The sequence below is a fragment of the Arachis duranensis genome, chromosome 2 (assembly GCF_000817695.3).
Source record: "Arachis duranensis cultivar V14167 chromosome 2, aradu.V14167.gnm2.J7QH, whole genome shotgun sequence".
In the NCBI taxonomy this organism is placed as follows: domain Eukaryota; kingdom Viridiplantae; phylum Streptophyta; class Magnoliopsida; order Fabales; family Fabaceae; genus Arachis; species Arachis duranensis.
The window spans coordinates 37,561,231-37,582,583 of NC_029773.3; the positions used below are offsets into that span (position 1 = coordinate 37,561,231).

Genomic DNA, 21,353 nt, shown 5'->3' on the forward strand with positions numbered 1-21,353 from the left:
TCGAGTTATTTGCTGTTGAACTACTATGGTGTTGCTTTTAAATGTGTGTTGAATTGAATGGTTATTTTCAAGTTGAATAAAACTATTTTACTTGTGAGTTAAGTGCTTGTTATTCATTCATTAATTTCTCATGGTTGTATGTCTTAGTTAGGAACCCTTTGAATTGAACGGTTGGAAATAGGTTATGCTCCCAACATTGAACAATTGATGTGAATTTGTATTTCATAATAGCTTGTGTTTTATACTTTGCTATTATATTTTTTATTTATGTAAAATCGATTTTACCAGTTCAATTTGTGATTTATTAGTTGAACCAATGAACTAATGAACCAATAACTTGATCGGTTTGATTACTAATTCAGTTCTTACAACTATGACTGGTGTTAGGGTTGAATTTTCTGTTGGTTTGGGTTAGGGTTTTTGTGATGAGGTAGTTGCTCTATTTTCATATGAAATTTTTGTAGGTAGATGAAATTTTTGTTTTGTTTAGGGAAGGGTGCAGCAGAGGAACCGAAGGTGCCGAGGAGAAGACATGTTTGCAAGTGTCAAAGAAAGTCTGAAGCAACGACACCGACGCCTTCTTGTGGCACCACCGGTTCTTCAATTTACCAAAATGCAACACCAATCATGCATTAAGAAATCAAAACCCTCAATTAGCAGAGAAAATCGAGGGTCATAATAATAAGATATTTTTGACGAAGGGTGGATGATGTGAAAAATGTGACGATGGTTTTGCCGTTGAAGAGTAAGAGGATGAGTTGGTTGATGAGGTTTTTTCTTCTACCTTTTTTTTTGGGATGTAAATTGGTGTTGGTGTTTTTGATATAAAAGGAGCAGTTGAAATAGTAGCTGAGAGAGAGATGGTTTTTGGAGTGAGAAGAGAAAACCGTTAACACAAGTGTGAGTTAACGCTGCTGACAAACTGTAAGTACAAAAACAGGAGGACAAATGCGACTGATAAATCTTTCGGAGACTAATTTGATTAAAAGAATTATTCGGGGACGAAAATGATGATCGAGCGATCTTTCGAAACCAATTTGACCATTAACCTAATATTCAACATATGAAACCAATTTGACCATTAACCTAATATTCAACATATGCATTAGGTTTCGATGACATGGCAAAAATTGCAACTTAGTCCTCTGGGTATTCCAGGGCAAGGCAGAGGTAATGTTGGTGCGTCAAGCCTGAAACTACATTTGCCCCATCCCATACCCCCATATGGGCATATCAAGGACCAACACTAAAGCTCAAGAAGTAAAAACTGATTCAATTTTTCTCATCCATGCAATTAGACCAAGGCATCAATAGCATGCAGCAACTGTCACTCATGAACTAAATACAATTCGGGCTGTGGTCACCACAGCAGCTTACGACTCGGTTGGAGTATCTTCACTAGGTTGGCCAAATATTCGAAGATTCCGATCCATTGACCCCACTGCTATGTATTTTGAATCTGGACCAAATTTTACACAGGTGACTTTCCCTGGGAAGAAAAAAATGGCAAGTAACGGATTAGCAACTGTTAAAACACTAGCAGACGACATTTTAAAGGAAAATAACAAGAACAGACGGAAAACCTGTTCCAGATAAATCTGGGAAAGTTTTGATACAGTTCCATTCAGATTTCACATTTGCGACTTGGTAAATCCTGCATGCGTTAACAGGCACTAGAAATAAGTTGAGGGGAAAAATCAAGAGATGACAAATTTTCTTACCTCTAAGCAATAATTCAAATATGAGTATAGGTCAGAGAAATTTAATTACAGACATGGCTAGCATTCAATGCTAGTTACTATTTGCTATTAAACCCAGACCAATGATGACAGTAACTATAAATACTATAGTTTCAGAATTCAGATAGACCCCCTAAATTTCCCCAAGTACAGAACATCCATTTGTTGGTTTGAATGCATGTGAAAAAGAGTACCGAAGACTAACAAAAATTGCTATTAAAAATAAATAAATAGAAAAGGCTCTTTCATATTCAACAATTAAATCAGTACTCAAAAAGCGCCCACCTCTACCTGGGCACCAAATGGGCACCACATGGCATTGTACTAAGCTGTTTTCCCTATACACGATAACACAGAGGGAAGAGAAGAAAGAAGAGAAAATACAGAAACACACGGATTACAGTACTTCTCACCTGATATCAGAGCCTGCAACTGCAAGGTAAGATCCACTGTGATCGAACTCAACTGCAAGATACAGAGTAGACAAACTTTTAAAACTGGGACATCTTGGCCAGTATATGGTAAATGTCAATATTGGGGAAATAAAATACCTGAGTTTGTCGGAGTTTCCGAGTCATACGGAGCAAAATTTCGGAAGTTCTTTAATTTGCGTAGATCCCAAAGCTTTACACCATCATGAGCCGCAGTCTGTAAAATTTAAATATCATAAGAATATCTATATAAAACAATCACCCCACTTTTACTGGTTACATCGTCTCGCATACCGCAAGGAAGTACCCATTCTCAGAGAAGGATATGGCAGTTACTGATCCTGTATGTCCATCAAATTTAGCAACATTTGACTGCAACCAAAAAAACGCACAAAACATAGGCTAGTGATGAATATTAAAATTGAAATACAATGCAGCCAAGAAAAATGCATTACCTGATTTTTTACATCCCAGATCTTTACAAGAGCATCTGTGGTGCCAGTTCCAATAATGAGCCCATCAGGATGAAAAGCTGCAGAAGTATAGCCTTCAGAAGAACCTGAAGTGTCTGCAACCTAGAGAAAAAAAAATTCATTGTATTCAGAAATCATAGAGTACTAAAATATTACATTTTAATTTATTATGTTCAAAAGTTCATGCTTATAAGAAATATTGACCAAATTATGGGGTGTGTTTGGGAAAGCTGAAAGATCAGACTTATTCAATAATGGCTTATTTGTATAATCTCTTTAGTCTTTATATAATAAATTAGATGAGAATTGTTTGATCATTTAGTTGAAAAGTGATCTTAAGATGACATGTTTTGTTTGCATATGAAAAAATTACTTTTGCAAAATAAAATGATTAAAAGGGATATGAAACGAGTGTATTATTTATCAATTGATATTTGGGGTTAATTCGAAATACTCAACTTCTGCTTCTAACGATAAGTTATTAAAATTGGTTAGGATTATTTCCATAGAATCAGCTCATATTATTATAATTGTTACCAAATATACTTTTTGTTTAGTTCTTTTTGAACTACATAACGGCCAGTTTGGTTTTCGTTCTATTTTCTTATTTTTCTCTACAAAATTATGAAAATAGAAAACACTCGAGTGAAAACAGAACATAAATACACAAACCAAACAGGCCTTAAAAGTTTACAATGAATGCAAATTTCTTTCCTTTCACTGCCTATAAACAAGCACAGAAGGGAAGAGAACAAACCTGAGTCAGACATGTTCCTGAAGACAGATCATAAAAGCACCAAGTGCCATCAAGTGAAGCAGTCACAAAGTAGTTATTGGTGGCGTGGACAGTGACAGCTTGTACCTGAATATATCAACATATTGGGATCGCAAATTACTCTTGCATGGCATGGAGTGATTATACAAGACTAGTGAACCACAGAAAGATAACAATCGTAACATAAAGATACATCATATCAGACTGCAGAAAATCAGAATAAAGCTTGGGCAATCAAGTGGAATGAGGCAACCGAAAACAAGACCAACTATAGAGAAACAATATCCATTATTGGACCATAAATCAAACAGATGGGATATCACATGGTTCAGTCAGTTAACCAGTCAGCAGTCATGCTATTTGAAACACAATGTACTAACCATATAAAGCCCCAAAATATTAATTAGCAATACATCGGGAAATCAGGCTATGATCCAGTTTGAATTAACTTTTAATTCCTTAAAAGCAGTATCAGGAATAAGATTTCCAGGACAATGACCAAATACATTTCAATCCTACGAAGTGTAAACCAAAATGAGGTTGACTGCTGGCGGTGACAGTAGGAAACAAAAGAAAAGCCATCAAATCATCTATATGATTAAAGATAGTTTGCTTAGGAAACACCTTATTGTTGAATCTTCTCAAAAATTAAAGATATCAAGACTAAGCATGCAAAATTAGGATACTACAGCCACTCCATGATTCAAGTTATGCTTTTAGGGCAGGTAGACTTCTATCTTACAGGTAAATGTGTTTGCCAGCTGTTAAAAGATATTGCAGATTCCACTCCATTTGTTCTGTGGATGAGGACTTGATATATTTTTTTGGGATAGTGAATTTGGATGGAATCGTTTGACCAGATTAGTGAAGCTGCTACTTTGAAGGATTTAAGTGGGAGTTTTGCAGCCTAAGTGGGAGTTTTGCAGGCAAAGCAATTGAATAGGGATGCTCACTTTACAATGGTTCTCCAAACCCATACACAGTAATTACTGCAATGTAACCATTTTAATATGTTGGTTTGTGATCTAGATTAGTGAATAAGCTTAGTTGCTTAGTTTTCTCCATATTTTTTACCTACTTTTTCTTATATTGCACTCTTTGGAATCGTAGCTCAATGGTGGAGGTCCTACGGACAATCAGCTCCAAACCTACAAAAGCTAGCCATCAAGATCTTAAGCTTGACATGTAGTGCATCTAGCTGCAAATCTATTTGCAGTATGTTTGTGCATGTAATAAACATTCTTATCATTTTAATTCATAGGAAACTAGGCCTAGCCTATATTACTAACACATACATTATACTTCATGTCTCAAGTTCATACTAAGAGGAGGAATAAGCTTTTACCTTAAAAGGATGCAGACTTGGTTTATATTAAATATAAGCAAGCTCTAAAGGGAAGATATTAATTTTAGGATGAAATTGACCCTGTTTCACTCAATGATATTGATGAGAGTGATGAGTGGCATGTTGAAGATGCAGCAGGAAATGGTTTGGTGTTTGAAGGTGATGGTGATCTGGAGTGGGGAAGTGTGTATAAGGCCATATGGAGTAGGAGAGCCTAGAGCAAACACTAGGCAACAATCTAGGAAAAGAAAAGAACCTTCAAGTGGTGGTGGTAGAACAATGCAGCAGCTTCCAAAGCTTCCAAGAGTAAGAGAAAAGAAAAAATCGATTGAAAATGAAGAATAAGAACCAGAATTTGAAGATATTGTTGAAACAGGAGAAGAATAACAAGATGATGATGAGTTGGACAATTCAAGCAGAGAAGAGGAGGAAGGAAGGATATGCCCCACTAGATATCAAGGACGATAATATGATTATATTGAAGAAAATGATGAGGAATAGATTAGAGGATTATTAGATTTTAGGCTGTTTGTGTTTGTGTTTATGATTTATGATTTATGATTTATGCTGGGTTCTTTATCTTTATGTTCATGACTTTATGGCTTTTTGCCTTTTGATGCCTTTAAATTATGTTCTCATGAATTTATGCTTGTATTTATTACTCTTGTGTCTTTTTTGGTTTTAAGCGTGACATGATATTTTTACTCAAATTTGATGATATGTATTATATATAGTTCCACTATAACTGTATATCAGATTTTCAGCAAAATGTGATGAGCCGCCATTCTGCTATTGACAAATAATACAGCATCTGTTAAATTGTACAAATAATAATAGAATACCCTCATCAGTAATCACTCAACACAAATCATTCCTCCCAAAACTCATTTATAATCACAAAACATTTATGCCTCAATTTCAATATAGAAAACCAAAGCATATGGTAAAACATTGAATACCAACCCTGACACCAATGGTAGAGATATAAAATATACCATTAAGTTTCTACAGAAAAATTTAATAACCTAAAGAAAAAAAACGTGGGATGGTAAAACACAGGACACTGTCCAATACCTCAGCTGTATGATCCCTCAGGATGTGTTTGCAGTTATAGTTACCATCCTCCGAGCCTTGCCACACACGAACCGTCTGCAAATAAAATAAATTTAGTGACAACTGAAAACTGCATAAAGAAAATAGCTAACATGTAATAAGATAAAGTGATTGACAGTCATAAAATCTTTATTTTAATTGTTCTGTTCAAGGAATATTACTTTGATCAAATTGGATCTATAATTATCTCTCTATGCAGCCTAAAAGCTGTCAGCATATTTCAAAACTTGGGTAACAAATAACATAGCAATTAGCCAAATGAGACTCGCAGACAAAGAAAATTCCATCTTGAGAACACAATGAAGCACAAAGTGCCTGAAAAAAACACGAGCACCGTGTGTTCCCACATTTAACATCCAACTTCCCACATTTGGATTTCCTATATTGTGCAAAGTCAATCTTAGAGATGCATGGAAAAAATTAGAGATCTCTTGATTCATTCCATCAGTCTGTGACTCTAAGGACCTTATCTTTGGTTGAGAAAGGTGATCAACCAGAGGTATGAAACCCAGTTACCTTTGAATTAAAAGGGATGGCACATTACCTTATCTGCTGAACTGGTTAATAACGATTCGCCCTGAGCTACAAACTTTACGCTGGTTACCTACCAAAAAGTACACACAATCAGCTAATATATTTTGAAGATAATATAATTAACCAATCCCAAGAAAAGTAAAACCTTTTTAGAATGACCACTGAGTGTAGATAATATTTGTCCTGATGGTCTGTCAAAAATAACAGCATTCATATCAATACCGCCAGTTGCAATTAAGTCCTGTCAACCAGGTAATAACATGACCCTTGATCAGTACACAGTAGTTGCATAGTTAAAAAAGTTAAAACATCCTTGTTGCATGATTCCGATTGACAAAATTTAGATGCTATACCTTAGAATACAGGATATCAAGAGATATAATGCCCGGTTTGTTTGTTTTGTGGAAGGGGTGGCTAGATATCTGGGTATAAGCCTCTATAGATTCAACAGGAGCCAATGTTGTAGAAATCTGAAATATACCCAAGAACATGCATAAGCAAGTGCAAAAAGAAAGGGTCCAACAAATAAGCTCAGATTTATCGTATGTTAACACCAGTCTGGAACTCCGGACTACAAAAGTTAACACCAGAAATGGATACCAACAAATAACAGAAACAAGGGCATTAAGGAGATCACTGTATCAATATCATCACAAAGAATACCTGTCGCTTTTTCCTCTGCTGGGAAAGAGCAGCATTGCAGTCAGTTAGCTCAGAAATTATTGCAGAAGTTATTCCAGGATGCATTTTCTTTCCACCATGTGCCATCTCATCATCCTCAGCAGCTTGAATGTGGAAAGTAATTTAAATTAGTAATTGAGATCCATAAAATAAGTAGTGTCCAAGCTTTGTTTTTTGTCTAAAACCTTGATATAGAATTCCTTTTTATAGGAAATCTTATATTATTTTACTAGAAGACATTCAGGAGAAGAAAACAAATAAAAGATATGAACACACAACTTTTGGGGGGAGAGAGAAAGAACAAAATTGTAATTTATTAAGCCATGCAAGATCACATGCTGTCTCTCTATATGTCAGATAAACAAACAGCATGCAACAGACCAAGAGCAGGACATCAAAGAGATGCCAAAAGAGTTCCTATCCAAGGTTAAGCCTAGGTTGAAAAAGAGACATTACAAATTCCAGCATTTCTTTGCAAATAAATACACCATGGCACAGGATAAACCCAAAACACCAACGATACAGAAAGTCTTTACAAAAAACAGAATATGCAACAGGGAACAGTAGAAAGAGATGAACCCAAAACACCAACGATACAGAAAGTCTTTACAAAAAACAGAATATGCAATAGGGAACGGTAGAAAGAGATGAACCCCGATTCAGAAGACAAAACACAGAACACACTTAGGGCACAGCAGGGAGAGGCCTATGATCCTAAGGAGCATGCTAATTACGTTAATGATGCTGAGAATAACAGAATCTTTAATCACTGAGGTTAAAATTTCCTGGTTATGTCCAATAGAAATATTTCTCTATTTGGAGGGGAAGTTGAGAAATAAAAATAAGATATATAAGACAAAACTCCTGAGTAACCGAAAATCCAAACTCCAAGTTCTTGACTAAGGATGACACCTCTATGAATCTATCATGTAAACTTTCAGACACAGAACATAGGAATAATAAAAAGAAAAACCTCTTTTCCCATTGCTCAAGCCAGAGACATTTGCCGGTATAGCATTCGCTGACACCGGGAATGGCCTTTCCGCTGTTGCAAGCAATGACCTAGCTTCATCACGTTCCTTTTTAAGTCTTGCAATCACTCGACATGCAGCATCATGCTACAGATTAAAAATATAACAAATAAGTTACATTTCGAAACAGAATATTTTACACCAAAATCATATAACAAAAAAACTAATGGATATATCATAGTTAAAAATATTAAATCAGACTTTGTCAAAAAAAATATTAGATCAGACAAACAAAATAACAGTATAACTTTAAGTCTTTAACAGCAATTGCATCTGGCAACTCAGACTCAGTGCAGTTAAAAGAGAAAAGGTTTCTGTTAGGGACTTGCGTATTATGGGGTGCTCAAAGTCCCACATCTAGTATGAGATACTTGATGTTGTATATAAGGAGAGTGGTTCTTCCCCCTTATCAGCTAGCTTTTAAGGTGTGGGACTTTAAAAGTGGGAAACCACTCAGACTCAGTATTCGGTATTCACCTTAATCCAGCCTATAGGTAGCCCTTTCCATGGCGCCAACAACCACGCACTGATACCATTGTTAAGTATCTAAGGAAAGTGGGAAACCACACCTTAAAAGCTAGCTGATAAGGGGGAAGAACCACTCTCCTTATATACAACATCAAGCATCCCATACTACTCGATGTGGGACTGAGCACCCCATAATACCCAAGTCCCTAACAGTTTCCTTACTGAGAAACTGGTTCTGAAAGATATCTACAACAATTTCACAACAGTAATTCAATTTAAGGAGAACAAAAAGCTCAAAGCATTTGAAAAACATTTTTTTATGATAAGTTCTCAGATAAGCAGAAAAATCTGTTACCATTACATATGCAAGACATGCTTCTCAAATGGTACAAAAGCATAGTTGTCATCACATTATAATTTAACATCACGAGGTTACTTTTATATTCGACCTTCGTCATTATTTGGGATAAAAAGTTAAAAAATAAATAAATAAATAACATACTTTGGCACAGAACAAAAACAAGATCTCTTTCTACTACTGGCTACATATATTAAACAATGCCAGTGTCTTTTATTGTAAAGGGAATGCTGTAAATTTTATCAAGATTTTATGACCAAATCTTAAAATAAATAAATAAATCAAATACTTGACAATACATACCTGATATAAAGCATGACTTAGCTCTTGCCTGGCTGTGTGCAATTGTTGCTCCAATGCAAAATTAGATAGCATCAACCCATCCCATTCCTGTAGGTTATACAAAATAAACAGTCACTCTCAGAAGACTGCATTCTTGTTTTGGACAGTCGTATAATTTCTTTCTGAAATAAGAATAAACTTCTCTATGTATTTCTATTTATTTAATCAATTGAAAATTTAATTAAAAGTAATCATCATTTAATTCCAAATACAATAATGTAGAGCAAAAAGAAAATAAATTTTCAAAAAATGTAGCAAACATTTAAGCAGTGTCATCATATACCAAACTTTATAGCATGCACAGCAGCCTAAAAACCATACATTTTGGAACATTCCAAGCATGCCAGGGATGCTAGCTGCCTGCACTGGTCTGGGCTTCACTATCTGCATGACAAATGATCCTAAATTAATTAGCATAGCATGTCATATCTTCTGAAGAAAATAACACAACAAACATGGGTAGCTCAGTCTATAATATACTCCAGAATCAAAATGTAAGGCACACAACAAATAATGCATTATGACATACCTTGCCTGTTTTGATTGGTACAAGATCATCCAACGTAAGGGGTTCTCCAGTTATTGGACATTTTCCATAATCCTACTCAATTATGTAAACAAAATTGAATTAAATGTTGTAATGTAATTAGTAATATATGTATTGAATGGTGTACAAAACATCAATAATAGAACTAAATTTATAGTAGCTAATAAAACCAATTACAAATGAATAAACAAAAACATATATAGAACAGAAAGGACCTTCAAACATGTTAAATGGGTAAATGTGTAAGCAGATGCTCCACTTCTCTTATTCTCCAATAATAAACAGAACAAAGGCAAAGAAAAAGCTACAGTGCATCAAAATATACAAGAATAAAACCCCTATATCAAACAAGAAAACAACAAAAGCCTTTTAAAATTGGTGAAGTCATCTACATAACAAAATTTTGTTATAAAAGATATAATATATAATATGATTTACACCAATGACATGTTGTTGGTTTATCTTTGAGGAATGTTGGGTGCCCTGCAACCTTAGATCAGTTAGCTTTGATTAGATTTGTTGGTTTTGGAAGTAGGAAAGAAGCAAATAGAAAAATCTTTATGGTGCTGTATAGCATACACCACTATTTGGAGTATTTGGCTAGAAAACAATGCACACACACTTCAATGACAAATTTCCAACAAGCATGTTTTACGGGATAAGATGATATTCCTGGCTACTATTTGGGTATAAAACTCATGATTTTTATAGATGACTTTTCCTCTCAGACATGTTGAGAGATTGGAAAGCTATGCTTTAAGGTTCTTTTGGTTGTTTGCTCTTCTCTATAGGAACTCTAGTCCTCCTCTAACCTGTATTATTCTTCTCTTCATCTGAATGAATTTCAATTTATATCAAAAGAAATATATAACAGATGATTCTTTTAAGTTCATATCAAGTTTAGCTGCCCAAACTGAAACAAAATAAAAATGTAACAAAACAAACTAAAAAAATAAAAGATATTCAGATTCAAAAGGATTCCCATCAACTCTTCGTGCAAAGGACCACATACGCAACAACAACAAAGTTTTGTGCTCCACATGAGAAATCACATTAAAATAGAAACAAAACAGCAGGTAAATAATAGAGCAAAAAAAAGAAATAGAAATTTATGCAACAGCGAAGTATAATAGTAATGCAAATATTGGACACATGGGAAGATGGACTATATAAACATAAACAAGTCAATTTCTCACTTCAGAAGCTCCTCAATTTCACAAGTCACAACCAAACCCTTGAACAAAAACCACTTGAAAGAGCGAACCTTTCTATACCATTTTACTCACAACATTTCTCCACATTCACCTTCTACTACTCCACAATTAAAAAATAAAATCGTGTCTTCCAATAATTTGAACAGCAAAACATCTATAGAGAAAGATAGAGAATACCGCTATGTGCGTCTCAATTAACCGCTTCTCAAAAAGAAGACCGGATTTCTTAGACACCACTGGGTCTTCCGGCACCTCGCCGGAAACTGCAACCGCACAACAACAACAACAACAACAACAACAACAACAAGAAGCCAGATCAGGGGGAAATAAATAAGAACAAAACTATGAAGCATAGAGCAATCGAATGATAGAAGAGAGAGGGAGGGAGATTACTGGAGCAGTTCATAGTTAAAACACGAGTGAGTGAGTGAGAGACAGAGAGAGACGGAGGGAGCTAGGGTTTTGTGGTTTTGAGCAAAAGAGAAGTAAAAACTAAAAAACTACGCTAACAGATTACGGGAGACTACAAAAAATGAGAAAAGTATTGGGCTTATTTGGCAGTATTCCTTGGGTCTTGTTTGGGCTTTTATTTAGTGTGTGCAGTGCGCATTTTAAAATTTAAACGCAGCCGAGGGATGGGTCAAATGGCAATTTTGTTTGTCTCACATAGAGTTACACCGGGTTTAAATTCTTTTGGAAGAATATAGAATCATACTAATAGTATATACTTATATAGTGTATGAGTGTGTTGTGTAAGTGTGTAGTGCATAGATATAATACCTAGGATTGGAGGTTGTCCAATCCACTTGATCAAAAAAAAATTAAACCAATTAAGATTGGTCCAGTGATCAGTTTATTTGTCTATTTAAAGGTCAGAGATTTGAATTCTACCTTCTGCATACAGCAACTCATTGACCACAGACTTTTAAATGAAATGCAGATCCGTAACAAATTAGTCTTTAGTCTGTCGGATTAAAAAATACTGTGGACAACCAAAAAATAAATAAATAAAGGAGAAATACCAAATAATAATAATAATAAAGGTAATACCAAAAAAATAAATAAATAAAAAGTCTTCCTTCCAAAACGTCTAAAAACAAAAGTCTTTCATAAAAAGTTTATCATATAAATTTTAAAATGTATTGAAAATATCAAACTTTCGACTTTCATCCTATTAACCAATGCTTTAGGATATCTTTTTGCTAAATCCATACTTCACGAGATCGATACTATAATATCTTGAATGCTTATCCCTATCACTCTATCAAACATTTCATCGAGTGAGATTGAAGGGTCCGAGTAAAACTTGATATTATAACATCGAGTCTTTTTTCACTAGGAGAAATTCATGTGGATCCTATCCATGCCATATTCTGGTGAGCAAGATCCTCTGAAGACAGAGGCAAGCTCAAAGCATACTTAATAAAACTAGATAAGGAAGAAGGAAATAACATTAGCTAAGCTTTCAAAGAGAGAAGAGAGATTTAGAACATTTTGTGGGATAAAAAAAGTGGATATATTACAATGTTTCTTGAGATCTGATTACAGGTAGGGTGAGTTCCTCCTTTTATAGAGGTCTCCAAATGACAATATCTTATAGAATTTAAACAAATCTATCATACAATGCCAGCTGGAAAGATAAGGATAAGCCTTATCTCTCTCTAACTTTAGCTAGACAAATGACAGAGGTCACTTTATTTTAGTGCATACAATAATTATACATAGTGGGGACATTATCTTAATAAAGGGACGGCTTAAAATAATCTTCTGGAAGGGTCCCGTCACCATCTGAAAAAGATGATGTATCATCAGAGGCCAAATTGACTGCTCTAAGATCCATATCCGGATCTTGTAAATAGGTAAATGGGTCTTCAATATTTCCTTCATTAGGATCTTGGGCATCTTGCAGATACGGGTCATATGGGTCTAAATATGGGCCTTCAGTGTCATTGGGTATCCCTGATGAGGGAAAAATTGATGGTTTAGAATTTCATAATAAATTCTCATTGCCAGTATAGTTTTTAAACCAACAAATAATCCTCTCATACAAAAATTTGGTTGTCACAAGTAACAAACCCCAATAAAAATAACCGAAGTATTCAAACATTGGGTCGTTCTCTCCAGGAATTGCAATAAGATGTTCTTGTTATTGGCTATGAAGTATATTTTGGGATTTTTGTGGTAAGAGATAAGAAATATAAATGGCAAAGAAAATGAGCTAATAATTGAGAAAGCTCTTGGCAAGGTATGAGAATTAGAAATCCTATCCTAATTATCATCTTCAAGTGTGACAAGAAGAATTGCCCATTACTCCACTTAGTTAACAACTAACTATGAAGGAAAGTCAAGTGGATATCAACTTGAGACCACAAGTCCTAGTCTAATCATGATGAAAGACCAGCTTTAGTGATAATTCAAGTTGATGAAAGGATATTTTATACGCTTTTTGGGGGTGTTTTCACTTAGTTTTTAGTAGGATCTAGCTACTTTTTAGTATATTTTTATTAGTTTTTACGCAAAAATTACATTTCTGGACTTTACTATGAGTTTGTGTGTTTTTCTGTGATTTCAAGTATTTTCTGGTTGAAATTGAGGGACCTAAGCTGATTTGGATGGATCTGAGTTATGATAAGAAGCTGGTGTAACCAGTAGAACATGGTTTGTCTGGCTAGGCAATCTAACTGAAACTCAATCTGCGATTTTGCTTTGAGGGGAAAAGGACCAATCTTTCTTTTGTATGGGCTTCTCTGAAGAGGACAATCAGGAAATGGAATGGTGTATGAAGGATTGTGTGTACTCATAGTGTAAATATAATAGACTGGTTTTGGAATTGGTTCTTTGGTAGGTTTGGATAGGAAATCAGCAAGTGTGTTTTGGTGTCCCTTTATGTGCTTTACTTCAAATTTATAACGGGAAAACCAATCTTTTCACTGCAAGAGCTGAGAGTCTAGCAGCATCTTTTTCTTGATTTTCAGCATTGATGGGAAAAAGGTGTTATCCATCTCCACAGTAAAATGATAATAACTGAGGTGAAAATTGAATTTTTCTATCCCACGTTTGACAACAAGGATTTCTTTGTAATTGGCATGGTAGTGTTTCTCTGATTCTTTGAACTATCCACTAGCATGCGCACAATACTGTCTTGTCCCATCAATTTCTTCAAGTAACACAGCTCCCCAGAATTCATCACTAGCATCTGTCTGCAATATCGTTTTTCCTGTGCTAGGAATCTTTAGAGGATGAAGGTCTTGTTCTATCTTCTTCAGGATTTTGACAACTATGGTTTGTTCAAGTCCCCATGGTGGGAGTTTCTTTTTCAAGAGTTTTGACAACTGCTGGTGTGTCTAGTCACATCTGGAATAAAGTCTTTGATGTAGTTTACAAGTCTTTGATGTAGTTTACAATTTCCAAGAATTGTTGGACTTGTTTGACCATCATTGATGCACCACTATTTCGTGGTACATCTTGTACTTAATTGAGTGGATTTTATCCACTAATCTCACACTTATTCATGTAAATTGCATGTTTTATATTTTCCTTCCTGATTTTGTGCTATGATTAAAAACATGTTTCTTTGGTCTTAATTTAGCTAATTTTAATCCTCTCTTATTACCATTCGATGCCATGATATGTATGTTAAGTGTTTTCAGAGATTACAGGGTAGGAATGGCTTAGAGAATGGAAAGGAAGCATGCAAAAGTGGAAGAAATACAAGAAGCTGAAGGAACTACAAAGCTGTCAGCTCTGACCTCTTCACACTCAATTGATCATAACTTGAGCTACAGAGATCCAAATTAGGCGGTTTTAGTTGCGTTGGAAAGCTAACATTGGGGCTTTGCAACAATATATAATTTGCCATAGTTTCCTTGCTGTTAGGTGATGCGCACGCGTGAAGCAGGCGTACGCATAGATTGTGCCACAAACAAGTAACGCATACGCGTGGGCGACGCCTACGCGTATGCGTGACAGAGCCACATGTTGGATGTATCAGAAATCGCTGGGGGCGATTTTTGGACTATTTTTGACCTTGTTTTCGGCCCAGAAAACACAGAGTAGAGGCTACAGAGTGGGAGAATCCAGCAATTTATTCATACACTTCTCATTCACATAATTTTAGGTTTTAGATGTAGTTTTCTAGGGAGAGAGGCTCTCTCCTCTCTCTAGGTTTTAGGATTTAGGATTTCTATTAGTTTTAGGTTTGTTTCTTCCCAATTCCAGGTTCAATGTTCCTTTAATTTAGTTTCTCGTCTACTTTTATTTATTCTATTACTTTAGTCTTTGATTAGGCCTGGTGAATTCAAGTTGATGTTCTTTACTTGACTTACCTTCAATTGTTAGAGGTTGACCAAGTGATAATAAAAGGCAATTACCATTCATAATTGACATTGATAATAAGGATAGGAATTCTAATTATCAATCCTTGCTAAGACTTTTCTTAATTATTATTTTGTTTCCTTGCCATTTTATTTTCTTGTTGGTTTAGAAGCTATACTCTCAACGAGAACTTAATTGTGAAATTTTAGACCACGCAAGAGTCCGTTCGTCAGTCATATTTTTGTTAGGGAAATGGATAACTCCTTGGCAATATGATTTCCTGGCTGAAAAAATCCATCTTCAAAAACCCTCCCGAGGAACTCAATTTTTGTTTAGCAAGAGAGCTATTTTTTATGATAGCATGAATCCCTAATTTTTAACAATTTGAGTTAATTGGGCCAGGAGTGCCCTATGGGCTTTATTGTCCTTTGAAAACAGTAGGATGTCATCAATGTAAATAAGTGTGGTATATAGAATGGGCTCAAAGATCTTAGTCATTGCCTTTTGAAAGAGAGATGGGGCTACTTTGAGTCTGAACGGCATTACTATCCACTGATATTGGGCCTCAGAGATACAAAATGTTGTTTTGTATCTATCTTCAGGGTGGAGCCTGATTTGTCAAAAAATAACCTTTAAGTCAAATTTGCTGAATATTTTTGCTGTACTTAACTTTTGTGTAATGACTGAGATTCTTGTTAGAGGAAAATTATCATCTTGCAAAAAGGCATTAAGTGGCTTATAGTCAATAACAAGCCTCTTTTTTTCTCTATTTTGCTCGGCCCTTTTTTAACATAAAAGGCTTGACACGCCCAATTGGAATTGGTTGATTCAATGAGTCCTTGAACAAGGAGAGCTGCACATTCAGCTTTTGCCAATCTGAGATCTTCAGGATTCATTCATGAGTGCGTGGCCTTCGTTGGGTTGATGTCCTCATTCTTTTTAAAAGGAAGGGCACACATAAAAATCTGGATTTTCCCACAAAGGTGTAGGATGGTTGAATTGATCATGACTGTAACAACAGACATTAAGGAGTTATTGCTGGACCTCCTTATATTCCTCTGGAGCTTCTTGAATTTCAAGGATGCTTTGTATTCCTGTAGAAGGCAAGAACTGCCCTTTGTAACTTAAGCCAGTGGGTTTAATGTGTAGTCCATGGGTTTGGAAAAAGGCATCGAATCCAAACAAGACATCTTTGTTTGGGAGATAACTTCCCTATACCCTGAGCCAAGTGGACTAGCCTGCAAATATTTCCAATCCAATACGTTTTTTGGAATTGAGATTGATGATGAAGACTTCACTATTGGCTGCTGCAAACCTCTTATGAAAAAGTGCCCACATTTCTTTTGGTAAGAGATGTGGTTTTAGGACAGTGGCACAAGATCCAGTATCCATTAGTGCAACAGCTCTTAGTGGCTTGTCATAGATTGACGTCTTGACCTTTAAATCCAAATGAGGTCAGGGAGTGCCATCAATCTACTTTATTCCTAAGGATCCAAGATATCCAAGTTCTTCTTTTGGGGTGTTTGATCCTTTAGGAATTCTTGTGGTGATGGAAGCGATGGAAGTTATGGTAAAGATTGACCTCTTTGGTGGGAGGTCTTCTTCTGAACTACTTCCTCCTAAATCAAAATCTTGGAAAACATATTGGGTCTCATCATCTTTGTTTTCTTGTTCTTCAAGTACTGATTCAACATCCTCTTCATCTTCTATGGAGGCTGCATCCATTAGAGACTGAAGCATCTTTATTTCCTTCCTTGTCTTATTGGGACATGATTTGGCAAAGTGACCTGATTTTTCGCAAATGAAGCATTTGTTTGACTTTTTGGTATGGAGATTTCTTCTTTTGAAATAACGGTAAGATCTTTGTTTTCTTCTACCCCTTCTAAATGTCTTCTGTTGGAAGATTCTGGATTGTGGCTGCCAATGTGTCTTCTTTTTTGGCTTACATTCACACATGCTTGGTTCTTTGCATTTGATTTTCAAATAGAATTTACTGCATGCTCCTTTGAGTTTGCTTGAATTTTGATTGAGCCATTTGAACATTTATTGTTGTTCACACAGTTTATCTAAAGCAGCTAGAGTCAGCTGATATATCTCTCCAATGGTGGTGGTAGCTACTTCTTTGTGAATAGTCATCATCATTCATTGTAATTTTGGCTGAAGTTCATCTGACAAGGATGCCATGAAGACTTGTTTGAGTGGTGGATTATTATTTTCTCCAAGAGGATAATATTTAGCAGCCATTCTCTTGTAATATTTTTCTAAATCCTTTCTATTGAGTGAGCAGCACTTCATTTCAAAATATTCTTAAAAATTTATTTTTTGGATGATTGTAATGTCTCTCAAGAATTCTTAGTGTAGTATCCCCAAAAACTGGGAAGAAGTACTATTAATAAGTTGAAGTCTTTCATATTCAGAAAGATTGTTAACCCATTCTCGAAAATTGTCAGTAATTCGATTTATGAAATTTGCAAGGACTTGGCTGCTTGAAAGATTTGGATTAGCCATGGTGGTTTCAATCCAAGTATCAAATTCATTCAACCTTTCCCTGTATCTTGATGGTGGGATATCATCTTGATCATGGGTTTTTTGCACCTGAACAGGAGAGATCATATTAATCATTCTAAAGGATGATCCTCGCAGGGACGTTTGCTTGATTACTCCTGGTTTCTGAAAAATAGTAGTCACCGTTCCATCACTATTGTGGGTAATAGTTGGAGGTGTTGTAGTGTGAACATCAACCTATTTCTTTGAAAAAGCTTTCTCATAATCAGTAATCCATTCCAATGGAATGATAGAAGAAAGTTCTTCAGTAGTGATCATCCTTAGAATGTTCACGATTGCTGGTCCTCTGGCATTATCTATGAACATGAATAATGCTTCTCCTGTAGTATTCGGGAGATTGAGATCAAGAGCATGGTCTTGAACTCTATAAAGGACTTGGTGATGCAAGGTGGCCTGTTCAGCATTAAAGTCTTGAATTACCCTAGCTAGCTGTATTTGGATTTTTAATCTTTGAGATATCGTTGGATCTGATAGCCTCATGGTAAAATTAGGAGCTATAGTAAGGATGACACTTCTATTTGAGTGTGTAGTAACTAATACTCCAACCAAGGCATGTTGGTATTCCTTGAAAGTGGAATCCAAAAAAGCAACTTTAGCTGTCACTAGAAGGGATCTTCTTTCATGAAGGTTTAGGATAAGCCTAACTACTCCTAGATGTAGATGGGTGTAGCCTTGGTCTTGATAATTTTTTATGAGTTCTTGTGGAATTTCTAGGGTTGTATATTGTTCAGTAGTAGTGGCTTTTAAACCACACTATTGTAGATGAGAAGAATGTATGACTTCTTTTGGTGGAGGATAAGGGTTTCTAGTGATAAGATGGCGGATGGAGGTGAGGGTTGATTTCTTTTGTCTTTGGTAAAAGGAATAGAGACTAATGAGTGGGTATTCAGTGGCTGGAGTTTGGGAGTCTTCTGGGACATGGGTGAATTCTACCAATTGATCAATTTTATTGGCAAGAGTTTTCTTTAGACTAGGGGGTAAACAATCTATGCTTAAAGAAGTAGAATGATGTATGGGTTCAGAAGAACTTAAAGAGGATGAAGGGTTCATGTTTAGTAAGTAATTCTCTCTTACTTGCTTTGACTAGTAATACCTTCTTCTTCCTCTTATAATAATAATAATAATAATGATAATAATAATAATAATAATAATAATAATAATAATAATAATAATAATAATAATAACATGTAATGAACAAGTGTTTAGAGTGGCTAAAGTAACCATGTGATGTGTTTTGCATGATTTGTGAACATGTGTAGGGGAGTTTATAGTTGATTCGTATTATAAGACTTGGTGAATTCATTAATGATGGTAAAACTAATAACAGTTAGTAATAGTAATGGAGGACAAGATTAGGATTTGAAATTTTGATTTGAGAAAAATTGTATTGAGGAAAAATAAAAGAAAATTTGGAAAATATAGTTAAGGTGCTGATGAGCGGATAATTTATACGTTTTTTGGCATTATTTTTACATATTTTTTAATATGTTTTAGTTACTTTTTAGTATATTTTTATTAGTTTTTATGCAAAAATTATATTTCTAGACTTTACTATGAGTTTGTGTGTTTTTCTGTGATTTCAGGTATTTTCTGGCAGAAATTGAGGGACCTGAGCAAAAATCTGATTCAGAGGCTGAGAAAGGACTGAAGATGTTGTTGGATTCTGACCTCCCTGCACTTGAAGTGGATTTTCTAGAGCTACAGAAAGCCAATTGGCGCGCTCTCAATCGCGTTGGAAAGTAGACATCTTGGGCTTTCCTGCAATGTATAATAGTCCATACTTTGCCTGAGATTTGATGGCCCAAATTGGCATCAAAACGCCGGTCAGAGACCCTTTTCTGGTGTAAAACGCCAGAACTGGCACCAAAGCTGGAGTTAAACGCCCAAACTGGCACCAAAACTGGCATTTAAACTCCAAGAAGAGCCTATGCACGTGAAAGCTTTAATTCTCAGCCCAAACACACACCAAGTGGGTCCCGAAAGTGGATTTCTGCACTATCTACACTTAGTTACTCATTTTCTGTAAACTTAGTTTACTAGTTTAGTATAAATAGCACTTTTTACTATTGTATTCATATCTTTAGATCATTTTTTAGACTATCTTTGGATCACTTTTGATCTCTTGATCACGTTTTGGGGGCTGGCCATTCGGCCATGCCTGGACCTTCATCACTTATGTATTTTCAACGGTGGAGTTTCTACACCTCATAAATTAAGGTGTGGAGCTCTGCTATTCCTCATGAATCAATGCAAAGTACTATTGTTTTTCTATTCAAATCACGCTTATTCAAATCAATGATCCGTGACACTCATCATCATCCTCCCTTATGAACGCATGCCTGACAACCACCTCCGTTCTATCTGCAAGAGCTTGAGTGTGTATCTCTTGGCCTCCTGGTTCACGATGCATGGTTGCCTCTCCTGACAGCAGAGCCTTCCATTCCGTGAGATCAAAGTCTTCATGGTATAAGCTAAAATCAATTGGCAGCATTCTTGAGATCCGAAAAGTCTAAACCTTGTCTGTGGTATTTCGAGTAGGATCTGGAATGGGATGACTGTGACGAGCTTTAAACTCGTGACTGTTAGGTGCAGTGACAGTGTGCAAAAGGAACAATAGATCTTATTCCGACACGATCGAGAACCGACAGCTGATTAGCCATGCAGGAAACCGTAGCGGACATGTTTTCACTAAGAGGACGGATGATAGCTGATGAATTGATTTTTGACGGTTTAGAATTTCACTAAGGAAATCTCGTTGTAAAGTATAGTTTCCAAACCAACAATAATCCTCTCATACAAAAATTTGTTTGTCACAAGTACAAACCCCTAAAATCTATAAACCGAAGTATTTAAACCTCGGGTCGTTCTCCCTAGGAATTACAATAAAGTGTCTTGTTATTGGTTGTGAGTTGTTTTGGGGTTTTTGAGATTTTAGACAAGAAATATAAATGGCAAACAAAAATAAACTAACAACTAATAAAACTCTTGGCAAGATATGAGAACTAGAAGTCCTATCCTAGTTATCCTTCTCAATTGTGATGAGAATTGTGTATTGCTCCCACTTAGTTAACCTCTAACCATGGAGGAAAGTCAAGTGGATGAATCAATTTGATTCCTCATGTCCTAATCAACTCCTAAAGGAAAGACTAGCTTTAGAGGCATTCAAATCAATTAGCAACTTCTAATTATCAACCAACAAAAGAATTAGATAACTCAAGAGTCACTAACTACTCTACCTAGGCCAAGAGGAACAAAATCTACACTAAAACTAAAAGAGACATTTCAGCAAAGAAAATTGACAACAAGAATAGAATCTAACAACATTTATGGCAATGAATTAACAACAACAATTAAAAGAAACACATTTATTATGAATTACCTTTTATTGAATTGGAAGAAAGTAGAAGGAACAATAGTAGATCT

The 21,353-nt window shown here is 35.5% G+C and overlaps 1 protein-coding gene across 2 annotated transcripts; it reads right to left on the reverse strand.

Moving 5' to 3' along the window:
- Positions 1-949: 949 nt before the first annotated feature.
- Positions 950-11,591, reverse strand: LOC107474370 (pre-mRNA-processing factor 19). Of its 2 annotated transcripts, XR_001589253.3 has the most exons (19): positions 11,445-11,585; positions 11,229-11,314; positions 9,820-9,891; positions 9,612-9,674; positions 9,252-9,338; positions 8,065-8,209; positions 7,074-7,195; positions 6,764-6,880; positions 6,556-6,651; positions 6,421-6,480; positions 5,838-5,912; positions 3,401-3,505; positions 2,626-2,745; positions 2,465-2,542; positions 2,291-2,387; positions 2,153-2,204; positions 1,584-1,654; positions 1,087-1,489; positions 950-1,049 (listed from the first exon to the last, which is right to left on the reverse strand). XR_001589253.3 is itself a non-coding variant. In XM_016093992.3 (18 exons), exons 1-18 carry the CDS (start codon positions 11,455-11,457, stop codon positions 1,374-1,376), a joined length of 1,575 nt encoding a protein of 524 aa, XP_015949478.1. In that variant the 5' UTR covers positions 11,458-11,591; the 3' UTR covers positions 1,025-1,373. The 2 variants fall into 2 exon arrangements, 1 of the variants encoding a protein (XP_015949478.1); XM_016093992.3 differs by having other exon boundaries at positions 1,025-1,489; positions 11,445-11,591.
- Positions 11,592-21,353: the final 9,762 nt, after the last annotated feature.

Coding starts and splice junctions, on each gene's coding strand:
- LOC107474370 (XM_016093992.3), bottom strand. Junction 6,881..7,073: donor AGCAGAGGAAAAAGCGACAG/GTATTCTTTGTG, acceptor GGTATATTTCAG/ATTTCTACAACATTGGCTCC. Junction 3,506..5,837: donor TGAGGGATCATACAGCTGAG/GTATTGGACAGT, acceptor TGATATATTCAG/GTACAAGCTGTCACTGTCCA.